Below are 16,245 nucleotides of genomic sequence, written 5' to 3'. Positions count from 1 at the left end.
CTCTCCATCTGCACGGATCTGTCTGAATATAAATCTCATTCCTGCCTCCTCCCCGTCTTCAGACATCACCCCAATCGCTAACGGTTCAGCTGCTAACGGGATCCTGGGAAACAAACCTGTCCTCATCCCCAACGGAGGGCCCAGCACGTTGGTCCCCTGCAGCCCGGAGACGCCGTTTGCCAATGGGATCGCCAATGGACACATCACACCAGTGCAGGAGAGCCCCTTCATTGGATACATCATCGCCATGCACAGGAAGATGGTGAGAGCAGAAGCTGTACAGAGACTGAAACAAACGACGCATAGTCTGTCAAAGAAAATACTTTATAACAACAGTCAGCATTTTCTAAAGCATAGACATAGATATTGAGATGCCTTTATCCCGTTATCAGCAAGATCCCGCTTTTCCCCTGGGTATGCATTAAAAGAAAACCATTTTTGTAAATGCAACCGACAAAATAGTGGGCGCTGGTTGCCTAGTGGCTAGCGTGCGTACCATGCATTGAGGCTTAAGTCCTGCAAGCGGGTTCAAATCCAACCTGTGTCTCCTTAACCACATTTCAACTGCACTCTCTCATCATAGTCATTCAGAAATAACCTTTAAAATGTGCAACCAAATAAAAGGACAGAAAAGCACACGTGTTCGTCTTACCTCTGTTTTATTTAATAACATATTTTTGTGCCATCTATGTTTCTACACAAACTCTTTTTTTAACTTCCATGTTCGCGTGTCCCTCTGCAGATGCGTACGGAGCTGTACTTTTTGTCCTCTCAGAAGAACCGGCCCAGTCTGTTCGGCATGCCACTCATCGTCCCGTGCACTGTCCACACCAGCAGGAAGGACCTTTACGACGCCGTCTGGATCCAAGTGTCCCGCCTGGCGAGCCCGCTGCCTCCACAGGAAGCCAGCAACCACGCCCAGGACTGGTAGGCTGCCAGTTGACAGAGAGAAGGCCGATTCAGGCAGGCAAAGCCGGGTCATGCTGTAACGTAATGAAGTAAAGATCATAAGGATTGGCCTCGGTTGATCAGGACTATCTGGCTGAGGGCTGATCTCTATCAGCGATCTAAAGCCGGATCCATTAACGCTTCTTTGTTTTGTTCTATTTACACAAAACTCCCAAAGAGTCCCAATCCAGCAACAGCACTTTGAAACTGTTAACAAGCTGCAGTTTGACTTGTGACCTCGTGTGTGATGGTTGTTGTTTTTGTTTTTCCCCTCTCCGACCCTGCAGCGATGACAGTATGGGCTACCAGTATCCCTTCACCTTACGGGTCGTTGGTAAAGACGGTAACTCGTGTGCCTGGTGTCCCTGGTACAGGTAAGATTATTTCTTCACATGTCTGTTGGTACAGAGAAATGCGTCTGTTTGTATTGAGACGCTAACCCTTTTGTAAACAGCATGCTGTCAAGAAGCTCCGCCATTATGCTGCCTTTTCCTTTTCACTGAACAGAAAACTTTTCGTTGCTTTACACAAGACAGAGAAGTTCTGTCTAACAATTTGTGCAAAATAGGTTATTACCTGGACGGCATCGCTACAAATACCTTTGAATATCAAATCCTGATACATGTAAAAAATCAGTTTGTTCACTTGTGAATGTACATCCAACAGTAATCGGTTATTTTTGGGTGTGAAAAGACGAATCATTTTCCTGGGTCTGTATCTGTGTATGTGCTGACCCATGTGTGCGTGTGTGTATTTGCAGGTTCTGTCGGGGTTGTACCATCGAGTGTTGTGACGACAGAGCATCTGTAGGTAACGCTTACATCGCTGTGGACTGGGACCCCACCGCCTTGCACCTCCGCTACCAGACCTCCCAGGAGAGGGTAAGCACTCACACATAAACACAAGCGTGCTGCTGCGCTCCTTGAAGTTTTAAAATTCCACCGTCTTGGATATATTGTAAATCGGGCTGTCAGAAATAAATGGGATAATCACAATTTATTAATTAAGATCACAGATGAATGCTTCTTTGATTCTTTTTTTTTTTTTCCTGTCCATTTAAATTTAGTGAATTTAGCCTTTGCAATGTTATACAACGTTAGGGATCACACTGGTTTTTATGAAACAGTGTCCCTTGTGCTGGGCTGGTGGCCTGGGTTCAGGTTCGACCTGTGGCTCGCATGCCATCCCCCACTCTCTCTCCCTGGTTTCTTCGTCTATTCACTCTCTCAAGAAATAAACACAAAAATAAATCTTAAAAAACTAAAATTTTCTGGAAGATTCAATGTCTTAAAGTGGATTTTCTTTTTATCGTCAAATGATTTGTTTGTGTTCCTCGTCCCTGACTGTCAGTAAAAACAAACAAACCGTAAGGTCTCTGTCTTTGTCTCCCTGCAGATCGTAGAAGAGCACTGCAGTGTGGAGCAGTCCCGTCGTACCCAGGCCGAGCCCATCAGCCTGGACAGCTGTCTGAAGGCCTTCACCAGCGAGGAGGAGCTGGGCGAAGACGAGCTCTATTACTGCTCCAAGTGCAAGACACACCGGCTCGCCACCAAGAAGCTGGACCTCTGGAGGCTGCCCCCCATCCTGGTGAGTGCCGAGCTTCTTCTAAGACCAGTGATCTCTGTGTCAGCAAAGATCTTCATGAGCTGTGTTCTGCAGATCGTCCACCTGAAGCGCTTCCAGTTTGTAAACGGCCGCTGGATCAAGTCCCAGAAAATCGTAAAGTTCCCACGGGAGAACTTTGATCCCAGCGCCTTCCTGGCCCCGAGAGACCTGGAGCAGCGCTGCCTGCACTCTCGCAGCGAGAGCGAGGACCTGCTGAGGGTCGGAGAGGACAACCTGTCCTCCATCTCTGCCCCTGCTGGCTTCTGCAACCTCAACAAAGGTACAACGCGTTGCCTTGTAATGCACACGATGATCTCCAGCTGCCGAACAGAACGTCTGTTGTTGTAGGGTGAAACAGATGCATGCACTTTCCTTCATTTCTTGTGATTTAACTTGCAGTTAAATTAAACTTTTCAAAAACAGGCAGTTAAACTACTCTGAATGACATCATGAATAACTTTTTAAGCAGAACAATACCAAACTGTCTGCAGCTTTTCCATCTTTCTGTGTGTAATGAAAACAGCCTGACTGCATGTAAACTGAACAGACTTGAGAGTTAAGTGTGCAGAGCAGTTTCAGGCCCATCTGCACAGGAAGCCTAAAATACTCTGTGGTTTTCCCCGCAGCATCTCCTGCCTCGAGCAGGAAGTCAGCGCCTTCTCTCAGCCGGACCAGCAGCCCCTCCTGCAGCCCAAAGACCAGCTCTGGAGGCCGCAGACCAGGCCGGCTACGTTTGCCCCAGCTTGGCAGCCGACACCGCCTCTCCAACAGCAAGGAGAGCCTGGACGGAGCCAATGCTGAGGCGGATACACGAGACAGCGTGTCACAGGCGGACACAGAGGGCAGCACAGCAGGGACGGCGGCGTTGAGCCATCTCGCACTGGGAGACGGCATCACGTTAGAATCGCTGAGCAGCACGGAGGCGTCCAGCAGCCACTGTGACGTGGTTCTGGTGAACGGCGACAGCAACGGGCTGAGCTCGGACTGCAGCACGGAGAGCAGCATGGACCCTGAGAGCTCACTGCTGCCGCACAGAGACAGCATGTGTCTGGACGCCATCTACAACCTCTATGCAATTTCAGTAAGAACCTCACGTTATAGTGTCCGGGTCAAAGGACATGCCCACATGTTTGAATCCAGGCCGGGGTTATTTACATCCTTTGGATCTAAATGACTTTAAGGTAGAACAAGTAGTGTTCTGTAATCTTTTAGGACAAATGCACTCAATGAACGTTTTGTCCATTCAAGGTGTTTCCTTTGTCACAGACTCAGATTGTTACTGTAAGCATCCGATCGATCTCTACAGAGAGAAACATTTTTGCTTCGATATTTTTGTCTTTCTTTGAAGCCACCAGACTCCATTGAGAAAAGCTGTAATATTACTTCCAGAACACAAGAGTTCGTGCACTACTGCTGCCATAAAGTTCTGATCAAGCTCTGATTCGTCTGACAAACAAAAGCACAAACAAAGTCATGGATCAAAGCGGTGGTGGTGCGTAACATCTCCGATGAGAAAAACAATCATTTCATTTGCAGGAGTTGCTGATCTACTTCGGCATCAGATTCTTTATTATCACAGAGAGGGACATTTATTTTGCAGAGAGCACACAGAGGACAACATCACTGTAAAATCAAAATTAGAGTTTTAAACATTGCAAGAAAATCAGTCAAGAGCTCCCAACCTCTCGTATGTGTTTGAAACCAGTCTAATATTTAGTCCACACTTTCCTCTCATTTTTAAATCCTCTTTGTCTCATCAGTGCCATTCAGGAATCATGGGAGGAGGCCACTATGTGACGTACGCCAAAAACCCCAACGAGAAATGGTACTGTTACAACGACAGCAGCTGTAAGGTGAGTTATATCCTTCTCTCACCTTGCTCTGATTTACCACACATTTAGATATCAGCTTAGTTTTGTCCAACATCTTTAGTTGTATCTCGGGTGATTTTGCCAAGTACATCAATTTGGAACCTCTGGTCTTCAGTCTGACCATGACGCAGCTTTTGATAAGAACAGGTAACTTTTCAGGGCTTTTGATGCAGCCAGCGCTCAGCCATGAAGGCATGGCTTCCATTGTTTACTGCACGTCACAACAAAGTGTTTTCAGTATTTGTTCCACCTCTTTTACTCCGTCACATGGATTTGTTTAAGATCTCGACCATTAGTTTAATGTGACTCATCTTTAACTAATTGTTTTCAGACTTTTATTTTTTTACTTTAAAAACCAAGCCAAGAGTTCAGACTTTTCTGAGAGTATTTTCCCTCCATCACATCACCTCTATGTTGTTTCTTTTTTTATTTCCTCCAGGAGGTTCACTCTGAGGAAATCGACACCGACTCGGCCTACATCCTCTTCTATGAGCAGCAGGGCGTTGAGTACTCCCAGTTCCTGCCAAAAATCGACGGCAAGAAGATGGCCGACACCAGTAGCATGGACGAAGACTTTGAGTCGGACTACAAGAAGTACTGTGTCCTCCAGTGATCGTCTTCCATCACACGCCGCCCCTGTGAGCGGGACTGTTCAGACCATTCAGATCACAAACTGCTAACGACCGGAGTCAGACTGAGCTCTTTGTGTTTAGGGACGTGTTGCAGCACTTTCTACACTTGATCAAAAACATGGATTAGTGCAAACATTTGCCAAGGCCACAGTAAGGCCGTGGTGTAAAGCACTCAACTGGTGCACTTTGCTGAGCCTGACGAAACAAACCCCCCCCCCCCCCTCCTCCTCCTCCTCCTCGCCATAACACTTACATAACATTTATCCGCTTATTAACGCATCTCTGAATGTATGCCAGCGTGGCCAATTCATGAAATCGTCTTCTGCTTTATCACCTGTGATTTGAGGATAAAAAGCAACACCGTCACCTGACGTGACCAGCGTCTGGTTATCTCACCTGAAGAAGAAGAAGAAGAAGAAGAAGGGCACAGAAAGGATTCCAGGTGTAAATTTGAGGCCAATGATTGGATATGGTTTTAAACAGTCAAATTTGATGCCATGATGATTAAGTTTGTTATCTCATCTTTTTGATACTTAGTCGACATTTAGAGAAGGCTTCTCCAAAGGTTTAGGTGTAGGGGTAGTGTCTCATAATTCATATACTACCTCATCGCTTCATGCAGTGTCTGCCAACTCCCCCCTCAACATCTGTGACAGTATTAGTAATCACTGAAATGTTTCCTTCCACTGTAGGAGCCAGGAGGCACACATTTCATGCCACTTCACTCTCACATGCCCAGATGTGAAAACGAGGAGTGTGTTTGATCCCACAGCTGCCAAATATCAGAGCTGCTCAGTGACATTTTAGCCTACATTACCCATAGTTCCCCTGAAACTCAGAACGCTGTAGTGTCACTCTGGGTTTGTCGAGGACAGGTGCCATGATTTTCCAAAGTGAGACGCTAAGAGAATAGTACACAGTATATGTTTTTTTTGTTTTTGTATCCTACATTTTTTTATGGATTTTATTGAAGTTCCCTCGCAGTTCTTTTTAAGATGTTAGAGCCACTTCAGGTAGAGGAACGTACATTTGTCGCAGAGCTACACAGAGAGGGGGAGTCGAGCTTACTTTCACAGACTCTGAACCGTAAGGTCTCGTCCACTCTAAGATGTTTTCATTTTAAAACTTGTGTGTCATTCAAACATAAAAGTCCAAAAGCAAGTTTGAACGCCCAGGGTTTTAATCCAATGAGATGTTCCTCCTGTCTCAGTCATATCAGTCACATCGCTCTCACGAGAAACTAACATCAGCCTTGACTGGCAGCAAATAATTCAACAGTAAGTAATGTTCAACCCTGATGACCTTGGTGTGTAACAGCTGCTGTGACACGGCTGAGCATTTCATTTTTCATGCTCCTTCACCTAAATGCACACGACGCGTCTTATTTCTCCCATTTAATCCTGTGTGCAGGACCAGCCCTGCTTTAAGCACTTTTGTGTGTGTGTGTGTCTCTATTTACACCTGCACATGTACGCCCCCGTATACATGACTTTAGGGTTGTTACGATACCATATTTTTAAACCTCAATATGACTCCCGCTCACCTCGTAATAAATCCTTTCTTGTTTTTAATTACTGAACATTGCATGCACACTTCTCCACACTGTCTTTACTGCACAAACTCCACTCAGTAGCAAGTGTATTAGTATCATTTCTATTCAAGAATATCCCATGACACTCAATATAAGCCACATCTATCAAGTCTGGATAAACAGCCAAGTTGATGATTTTAAAAAGCAAAGAATGAGGTCAGAATTGCTTGTTATGGGTACAATTTACTTCTAATGCAGAAAATACACTTTTCTTACTTCACTATTTTTACTCATTACAAGCAGTTCAGACTGCATGTTTTGCATTTCATATCTTGAAATAAGATCACGTGTACAAGTATCTCTGACCTGTCAGGTGAGTGGCTTACACTAAGTGTCATTTGATATTTTTATCCACATGCTAAGATTGGATGTTTGTAAATCTGTGTTCCTTTGGAGATACTGAATAACTGTATTTGCTCATGAATGCCTGTGTTATACAGCATGTTGTTGAGAGCTGCAGCGGGATGCGACTGCTCTGTAAAAGCTTCACTACAGAACTGGACCTCTGACATTTCTTTTCTGTTCGCTAAGTCTAAATATCATCAGCCAGATATCTTCGAACTCCCGCTCCGCCTTTCATGGCCTCTTGATGTGACATTTAGAGATGAACAAACCCCTTTTTTTTCTTGCTGTGCGGAGTCATGTGGTGTGTAGCAGCATGCGTAGGGCTCGGTCTAATCACTGTGAACAGAAAAAGCAGCTCCCAAATATTCCCCACTTATCAATCACAGGAGACGATTCTGTGTGCTCGCCCCCCCCTTTTTTTCCTTTCAGCTGCTGTATTTATGACGAGAAGGCGCCAGTGTGAATTTGGAGAGATATTCGTTGAGTGAATGAAACTTTATTTTCCTATGCATTTGTTGAACAAATGGAAATGTACAGATTTAGTACAGAGTGCTACTTGTGTTTGTTTGCTCCGCTCTCTTCTTTTTTCCCCCTCCTTCCTTTGTCCGTGTTTCAAACATCATAAATTCACTCAAAGGGAAAGTGTGTCTCTTGAGAATCCAGTTTGTAAAGTTTGCTTCATTTTAAAGATGCAATAGCTGTCAAATTGTCATGTTTTGGCTGTGAATGACCCCTCGAACGACAACCTGTGTAATGCTAAGCTAACCACACCTGTAGCTACAGCTGAATTAGCAAACACACATTTATAGTTAAGAGTAAATTTCAGCACAATTTCAAAAAGACTGAGCTTGGACGCTGAGGTTGGACTGATTATATGAACCACAAAGATGTATATTAAGCCCCTCCCCTCCCCTGAAGCCTTGCCTACTTGTTCCCCACCTTACCAGAAGAGTAGTTCGGTGTGTCAGCAGGCAGTGCAATCTACTACTGAGCTGTCTGTAAGTGTCTGTAGCCACTTTTTATTTAAGTTCATTTCTGTGCGATCTGAACCAGAGTTGTTAATTTAAAGAACTTTTTTTGTAACGTGTTTGTTGAAAGAAAGTGACATCGCACTGACATGAAAAACATGTACATAAAAAAATGTGTTTTGTAAATAAGCCGATGAAAACGATGTATTTGAATATGAACTGTACAAAATACTGTACTTGTAGTTGTATATGGAGTGATACCGTTGATCTGTAACAAAATATTCAAGCAACAAATTAAATTCTGCTGAGGAAACGACAGCACCTGTTTTTATTGGTATCCTGAACCAGCACTTTGGTACACAAACCTCGAGTTCGTTTGATGGTCTGACTGGGGCAGGGGCGCGCCATGTGTTCAGACTTTTTGAGTAGAGGGGCCTCACTCGGACTCTGACTTACGCAGTGGTGGCCTTAAAGATACAATATGTTGATTCTTCCGCCAGGGGGCTCTCAATCAATACTACAGTAACAAAAGAGGACATTGAGGCGGGCGGGGAATCATGGGAGTTCTCTCTGCTGCTCTACTCGGCGATGACTGTAAAGACGAACGTGCGAAAGAGAATGTTTACCGACGATGTATCCGTGTATGTATTTACAAGACGTATTTTATCACAGCAGCACATAAAGCAACAGGACAGCAGCTATTAGTAGAAGCTCATGCTTCGTTATGGAGCCGTCTTTGTATGTAGCAGGTTTAATGGTGGTTGAATATAAACATTGTCATATACGTCTACACACTGAACGTTTAAAAGTGATGCACAAACGCACAAAAATAAATATCAATTGTCCACCTGTTCTAACTTCTTCAATCTACTTTACAAGAAGAGAATGGCAACATAGATATCTTCTTTCTTTAACGATACACTCAGAAGTTTAAAGTTACAACATACCAACAGGCACCCATCACTGATAATGATTCATGACAGGATGAACATAAATTCTGCACGCGATGACGCAACCATACGTGATATAAATAAAATCAAACAGCCACACCCACAGTTTTTTACACTGCATACTCTACCCTCTAAAAGGCTGCCAATTAATGTTTTTAAAGGGATATTTTGGGGCTTTTCTCTATTGCAGAGATGAGAGAGTAGATAGGCAATGAGATGCAGGAAAGGAGCCACAGGCTGGATTTGAACCCGGATCAGCATCTTGGAGGACCACGGCCTCCATACATGGGACGTGCGCACGAACCACCAGCACCCTGCCAATTTCTTTTTAATCTGGATTTTAACTGTTCTGAACTATTCAGCCCTTGTCCACTCTCATGCTGTTTTAATTTATTGTAATTATCTATTTTAGGGATTTTCAAATTGTTTACTCTCACTGTATTCAATTATAAATCTGTTTTTTTTTTTAACTCTGTAAATCACTCATGACATGAAGGAGTAAAAACATAGTTTCCTTTCATCACTGACATTGAGTTTGTTTTACCAATTTAAGGCGATTTTAAATTTAACAGCCCTTTCTCAAAGTCTCTCTTAGTTTCTCTTAAATCGAACGTACGACCCTCCTGCTGAGCATCACGTACAAGTGCAACAAAAGCAGTGTTTGCAGCTCAAACCACCTGCTGCTTCTGTTCATTTCCTCTGCGAATGTTGTGGTCGACACGCTGACACACACAAAGACATTCTGCAGGTTCCCACCACACGCTTCTTTGAAAGGTAACATCTTTTTCAAAGTAGCTCCATGTTTATTCTGTTTATACGTGTAAAGCGGAGCCACAGAGAGGACTATATATAGTTTCTGATCAGCATCTGTAAAAGACGAGTTTCCTTAAAGTGGAGTTCCTCTAAAGACGCAAGTAAGACTTTTCAGTTTAAATTTAGTCCGAATGTAACGACTGTATCTCAGAAACTTAAACTTCTTGATATTCTTTATCTGAGTTGTCTTCCTTTTGTTCAAAAACTTTTGTGATTAAATATCATCTCTAGGGTTCAAGATTCAGCGATGCTGTTCGACCAGAACCGGCTTTGTTAAGCAGGAGACAAGATGAACAATAACTCGTCTGCTGGACATGACTGTCCAGGTCAGATCTACATCCAGTTTTGTTCTCTGAAACACTGACACTGTAAAAACTCAAATCTAAGCAAAGTGTCCAACATCTTTTCAAAAGAATCTCTGGACGTCTAATACAAGCCAACTTCACCTGATAAGTCCAGATGATGTTTTATATGTAATAAAACATCTGCCGACAGGCCAAGGACTTGTTGAGTGTCTTGAACTAAGATGTTCTACCTGAATTAATAAATCTCATTTCAAGATGCTCAACAAGTCATCTTTACCAAATAGAGATTTTATTGACTAGAAATCAGTGTCAGAGGTGAGTTTGTGTGTGAGGTGTTGACAAAGCTGACTGTGAGTGTTGTGTTCTGCCTCTTAGGTTGGCCTCTCTACAGTCTGGTCGGGGCCGTCTCCGTCCCCATCATGGTGTTTACGCTTTTCGCTGCCGTTTATCTCAGAAAGTAAGAGAGGCTGGAATCATTCCACGAAGACTTTCCTGCAACATCTGTCGCCATTAACATTCAGGTTTAAACTGCTCTGAAAGTTTTCAGATTAAAGACTTAAGTAGAAGGTTTTTTGTAGAAATCATTTAGCTGGTTTAGTAAACAGGGAAACAAAGATCGAGTTTTCACAATGAAAGACACTTTATGTATGACTAACAACATTAACGATGATAGAAAAGGAGGACTGCTCCTGATATTAAATGTTTTCCCTTTATCATCAGAAGTATGTGTTTTGAGCCCTTCTGTAGAGTTCATGTGATAACTCCACGCTCAGACTGAACACTGTTAATCCAAAAATGATGACACACAGTCACACAGGACATTTTCAGCTGACTGTTTAATCTAACCTTCAATATGACAAATATCTGAGAGCATTGAAATCTCTCTGTATCATGTAATGACACAGATGGAGGTGATGAACAAGAACACCTTTCAGAGCTATTTTAATGTCTGAATCCGTCTTCTCTTTTAGCTGCTCCACAGAGAAGAACTTAAACATTTGTTGACGCTGCGTTCAGCTGTTCAGAACAGATTTCCCGAGGAGCTGAGATTTTAAATCTCATCGAGAAATGAATTTATTCAATCTGCTTTCATGTAGTGATTTATAACAGCAAGTTTTGGGGTTTTTTCTTCTCCTCTTAAATCAACATTTTAGTGTTTAAATTATGGGTTTTACTAGTTATGTTTATCATCATGGTTATTTTATCTGTCTTACTTTATCAGATTAGATTTTTGTTTCTACTAAATATTAACTTAATTTGATTGTATTTTACTAACAATAAATATGTATTATTCTATCGCTTTGCCTTTTTTTTTCTAGTCTCTTACTATTTGTTATAATCCATGTCTTTTTTAATTGTTCTTTTGTTGAATTCATATAGGTGTGCTTTAGTCACAGATCATCTTGTAAATCTGCCTGGATAAAGTTTGATCGATGAGTTGGTCATCTGAAGTACTTTTTCTTGCAGATATCGTTCTTTAGTAAAGAGGTATGAGGACCTGAAGGTGAGTAGATTTTCACTGGGTGTTTGTCCTCGGCTGGAAGTTCCCAGCACTCCTATAAGGCCGGACCAACCTCCGGTGGAGGAAGAGAGAGAGGGCGAAGAAGAGGAGGGTCCTCGAATCCTCCTGCAGCACAGCAGCAGAGTCCGTCTGTCCTCCAGGAGGCTGTGGAAAGGTCTGCAGCAGGTAACACTGACGGAAACACCTCCACCTTTGTTATTAATGATGCTGAGAGAGATTTTAATGCCTCCAGATATTTGATGTATTGAAGGTTTGAGTAAACAGCCATCTGAAAACACATGAGAGGAAATGTCATGTGAGTGTGTCTGTCATTGCCAGTTTGGATCAGCTGAGCTGTAAAGAGGAGCTCATTCAGACCGTTTGATTTGACCTTAACTTGACCTGACGAATGATTGTTATTCTTCAGTCTCCTGGAAATTATGGGATCTGTGCTGCATCAGGCCAAAAGATTTTCTCAATGGAAACAAAGTATTAGACAAGGACAGCAGCATTTTTCTCTAACATGAATTTTTCTGGGTTTGTAAATTCCTCACTATTCTTCATTCATGTTTCTCTAAATTAGCCCTGAGCTGCACATCTTTATAAAGAATTTGCATCATTTCTTCAGCTGCTGCCCAGCTCTCCTCATGGAAAACTTTAATGGCCTTTTAAGCATGTAGTCCATCGTTTCAGTGTCACACATTTTGTCTTTTGCTCTGCCGTGTTGCTTCTCAGAGTCCTCATTTCACCAAGTCGGACCTGAACCTGCTGCAGCTGATTAAAGCGGGGAAGGAGGGTGTCTTCTACCAGGCCAGGATGGCCAGAGGGACATGTAAAGGTCACAACATGTTCACCTGCAAGATCAGCAAAGAAGGTACATATTTCTACAGAAAAAAAGTAGTTCCAACATCAAAGCTATGACATAGAAACCATATAACTTCAAACCAGCAGTTAAACAAATTAGACTGCAGCCAACAGTGGACACTGTGGAGGAATCTATTTGCAATTTTAGCAAATTCAAAGGAAGTATTTAGGACTTATTTCGTTGTTGCCATGGTACCAAGACAGATATGGATATCATAGGTAAAGTAAGTAAGGTAACTTTATTTGAACCTGCAAGTAGATTTGGTTTACAGTGCAAAACAAAAACACAGCTAAGGATTTAATTGTCTTATTTTGTCATTAGGAGTACGTCCCAAAAATGTGGAGATGGAGATTTCCATCATGAGGAAGCTGGTGCATCACAAGAACATCCTGCAGCTGCTGGACTGGAACACCTCTGAGGGTGGGAAAGTTTGAACGCTGTATCTGCTTCTGCAGTTGGATAGAAAAAAATGAAAAGGTAAATGAGTTCTCCTCTCTGTGTTTGTGCAGAGCCTAGCATTCTTATCATGGAGTATGTGAGCTACGGCACCCTGAGGACCTTCCTGCAGACCAACAGAGTCAACCTGAGTGAAGACCGGGAGCTGCAAAGCCTCCTCACCATCGCCTCCTATCACATTGCTCTGGCCATGCAGCACCTACGCTCCAAAATGGTAACGGCTTTATTGTGAAGCACTCAGCTGTAGATTCAATTCTATAAAGTCCCACTAAAAAAACGACTTTTGGCTCCAACAGATTATTCACGCTGACCTGGCTCTGAGGAACATCATGGTCAACAGGTTTCCCTGGGAGCTCAAAGTGGGCGAGTTCGGCCTGGCCCGAGACTTATCGAGTATCACGAGTCGCCGCAGCAGCCGCTGGAGAAACCCTCGAGTAACACGATCATCTATTGTCTTCTTTTGTACAATGATCGATCATTTTAGACTTTTAGTTTAGGTCAAAATGTTAAGCTATAAAAACCCTTACTACTTAGCAGGATTGGATCCCAAATTGGCCTTCACTGTTTTTATTGCCAAGGCGGGGCCAAAGACTCTGTTACGAAGCCCAAAGATGGTGTTCACCATATTGGAACTGCTTTCTCAAACTAACTTTTCGATCGATCTAGCGTCAGACAAAGAGGCGGAAAAAAAGCCTGCTGGCAAACAGCTCCAACGTGCCCACCTGTCGCTTAACTGTCAGCCTTTTTATAATCATAACGCATGACTTAAACATTCAACACTTTTACAGTGTGTGCCATTCAAGAAGTAAATGATTCAGAACAAATTGGTCTTGAGTATGCGTATTGCATGCGTGTGTGTGTGTGTGTGTGTGTGTGTGTATATAGGCTGATGTAGCAACATCTTCTGCAACAGGAAATAACAGTTTCAGAGACACGTGGCCTTGATTCAGAGAAATTCTAGGAATGAGGTTGTCATTGAAGAGACACTGATGTTTCTCATTGTTTCCAACATGAGCCCATGGTTTACCTGAAAACTTCCTCAAAAATCACATTTATCAATTTCTGGAAACATGTTTTATAAATCTTTATTTGTTTGCTCTTTGGTGAAGGTTACATTTCTGAGTATTAAATCACATTTTCCATTGTCCTTAACTCAAACAGCAGCGAGTGCCGCTGCGCTGGTACCCACCTGAGTACTTCAAGAACAACTACTACAGCTTCAAGGGAGACGTGTGGGCGTTTGGCATCGTGCTGTGGGAGATGCAGACATTTGGTGGGTTGATGTCTTGTGTAATTTGAATGTTTCAGCCTGTTTGAAACCTCTTTTTATGTAACCATAGTTACCTTTACTTAAGGCATTATCCTTAAAAAAATAACTCTCAAAGAAACATAAAACTGGTTAAATTAAATAATACTGAACCTTTTTCTTCTCATTAGTGTCTGAAATATGCATGAAAATAAAACATACAATGTTAGGACAGCGATTACAGCTTACAGCGATTACATACTTTTCACATATTTTCAGGTACTCTGCCGTACCCGAACCTGGAGACATCGGATGCAGTGGTGTATCACATCTGCATCGGCCATAAGAACACAAACCCAGAAGGATGCCGACCAGAGATGTAAGTGAGAACGGACGGTTGCATTTTATAGACCATATTCTTACAGCAGCCATGTTTACCGTGACATCAGGCTAAGGGTGGGAAGCTCTAATGTTGTTGTGTCTTAATGTCTTGTTCTCTGTTCAGGTCATGTAAACGTTGCAAATCTGAGCAACTGCTTTAATGTCAAAGCTTCCTGATTAATGAGAAATCACACAGACAATCAATACTGAAAACCTGGAGAGCCATTTAACACATTATAGAATACAGTACAAAGTTAACAATCAGAATATGGTTAATGTTAGCATTCAGCCACTTCCTAGTTAACAGTTAACATCTAATAATCAGAAATGAAATGTGTACAGTATATCAATTATAGATATCAACGCTCATCTTTAACTCACTTTTATTAGCCTGAGGTTAAACCACTTGGGTCTATAACAGAAGCACCCAACGTAACGTTTAGTGTGCAGAGCTCCCTCCAGGCTCCTCTGTTATTTTTAAATTACAGCATCACTGATTACTGCTTCTTTTTCTGCAGCTTTAATCTGGAAGAAACTTCTGACTGTTCAATATCAACATTTCACTTAAGCCCCTTTTACATTGACTTTTACGCCCCTGTTACACCTCGTCCACATTGTTAAACGTGTGAGTGGGTGTTAGAGGAGGGAATAGAGGCGAGACGAGGCAGATTTGTCAAGTTGTCCATCATTTCATCATTCAACATACAACCGCTACTTTTCCGTTTGCTAACTTCCTCACTTGTTATTAGGGTAACTATAAATATATATAGGTCTTGTATAGTTACTAGCTTAAGGGAGCATTTTGCCACCTACCGTAGCGGAATCAGACATTTTTACATCAGTGAATCAGATCTCTGTCGGTGCTTGTTTGCTGGTACAAGGACAGTATCAGTACTGACTGTAAGACCCATTACACAACAGTTTTTGTACTTGTATATTCTTAACTTAAATCCTCTGAATGTCTGAACCCCACAGTCTTCACATCATGAGAGATTGTTGGTTGGAGCCGTACACTCTGAGACCCTCGTTCACAGATATTGTCTCCATGCTGGAGGACATCATTGAAAACGACGCGGTAACAAATGATTCATTATTAAAGCATCAGTAAATATGTGAAGTTTGTTTGCATGTGATATGGAAGCTCGGACAAAGAGGAGGTGATCTTTTTCTTTAAGTGAAAACATTTCTTCATGGGTTTTTTTTTTCCAGGACTATGTGGATGTTGAGAGTCCGCAGCTTCTGGTGAACGATGAAGCTGAATATCACGAAGCTAAATGTCTACGAGCAGCCAGCGTCTCTTTCGATGATGAAAATCACATCTAAATAAATGTAGAAATGACTCAGACCAAGGACAATTATGATCGTGTGTGTATTCAGACTATGTTTATCTATGGCTACAATTTTCTTTTAACGTGAATAATTAACTTTAACTTGTTTAACACAGTAAAATGTCAGCATTATTTGTCAACGGAGATTTGAGACATGGTGTTAAACCCTTTGTATAGCATCAAATAATTTATTGAAACTAAACTTCTCAGAAGAGAAAAGATGTTTGAGAAAAATGTATGTAAGGCATATGTGGATGTTCCCCTGTGACATATGTCCCATCTGTTAACATGGAGGAGGCGGATCTTACATCATCAGTCTGTGATCTGAACATTGATATTGTTGTTATTATATGGAAAATAGTGTACCTTAAAAAAAGTGTTTGAATTTTGAATAAAACCACATCATTATGTGAAAGGACATTTAAACATTTGAAAATAAT

The 16,245-nt window shown here is 42.2% G+C and overlaps 2 protein-coding genes across 2 annotated transcripts in view; both read left to right on the top strand.

Annotated features, from left to right (window-relative positions):
• The window catches only part of usp32 (ubiquitin specific peptidase 32), a 45,573-nt gene extending 37,295 nt beyond the window's left edge, over window positions 1-8,278 (top strand). The window contains exons 26-34 of the mRNA XM_079353736.1: window positions 63-262; window positions 743-927; window positions 1,236-1,322; window positions 1,709-1,829; window positions 2,344-2,535; window positions 2,608-2,833; window positions 3,180-3,634; window positions 4,314-4,406; window positions 4,864-8,278. Of these exons, the coding sequence (XP_079209862.1) occupies window positions 63-262; window positions 743-927; window positions 1,236-1,322; window positions 1,709-1,829; window positions 2,344-2,535; window positions 2,608-2,833; window positions 3,180-3,634; window positions 4,314-4,406; window positions 4,864-5,037 (1,733 nt within the window). The 3' untranslated portion in view covers window positions 5,038-8,278. The remainder of the gene's footprint in view (window positions 1-62; window positions 263-742; window positions 928-1,235; window positions 1,323-1,708; window positions 1,830-2,343; window positions 2,536-2,607; window positions 2,834-3,179; window positions 3,635-4,313; window positions 4,407-4,863) is intronic.
• A 1,186-nt stretch (window positions 8,279-9,464) lies between these two features.
• LOC306830267 (tyrosine kinase receptor Cad96Ca) lies at window positions 9,465-16,231 on the top strand. The gene is made up of 12 exons (XM_079353641.1): window positions 9,465-9,824; window positions 9,955-10,049; window positions 10,404-10,485; window positions 11,496-11,715; window positions 12,265-12,403; window positions 12,716-12,814; window positions 12,904-13,064; window positions 13,147-13,284; window positions 14,012-14,123; window positions 14,376-14,475; window positions 15,453-15,552; window positions 15,687-16,231. Exons 2-12 carry the CDS (start codon window positions 10,013-10,015, stop codon window positions 15,798-15,800), a joined length of 1,302 nt encoding a protein of 433 aa, XP_079209767.1. The 5' UTR covers window positions 9,465-9,824; window positions 9,955-10,012; the 3' UTR covers window positions 15,801-16,231.
• The last annotated feature ends 14 nt before the right edge of the window (window positions 16,232-16,245 follow it).

The sequence above is a fragment of the Symphodus melops genome (assembly GCF_947650265.1).
Source record: "Symphodus melops genome assembly, chromosome: 10".
Lineage (NCBI taxonomy): Eukaryota > Metazoa > Chordata > Actinopteri > Labriformes > Labridae > Symphodus > Symphodus melops.
Note: the sequence above shows the minus strand (reverse complement) of the source record. Positions and strands in the feature narration are given on the sequence as shown.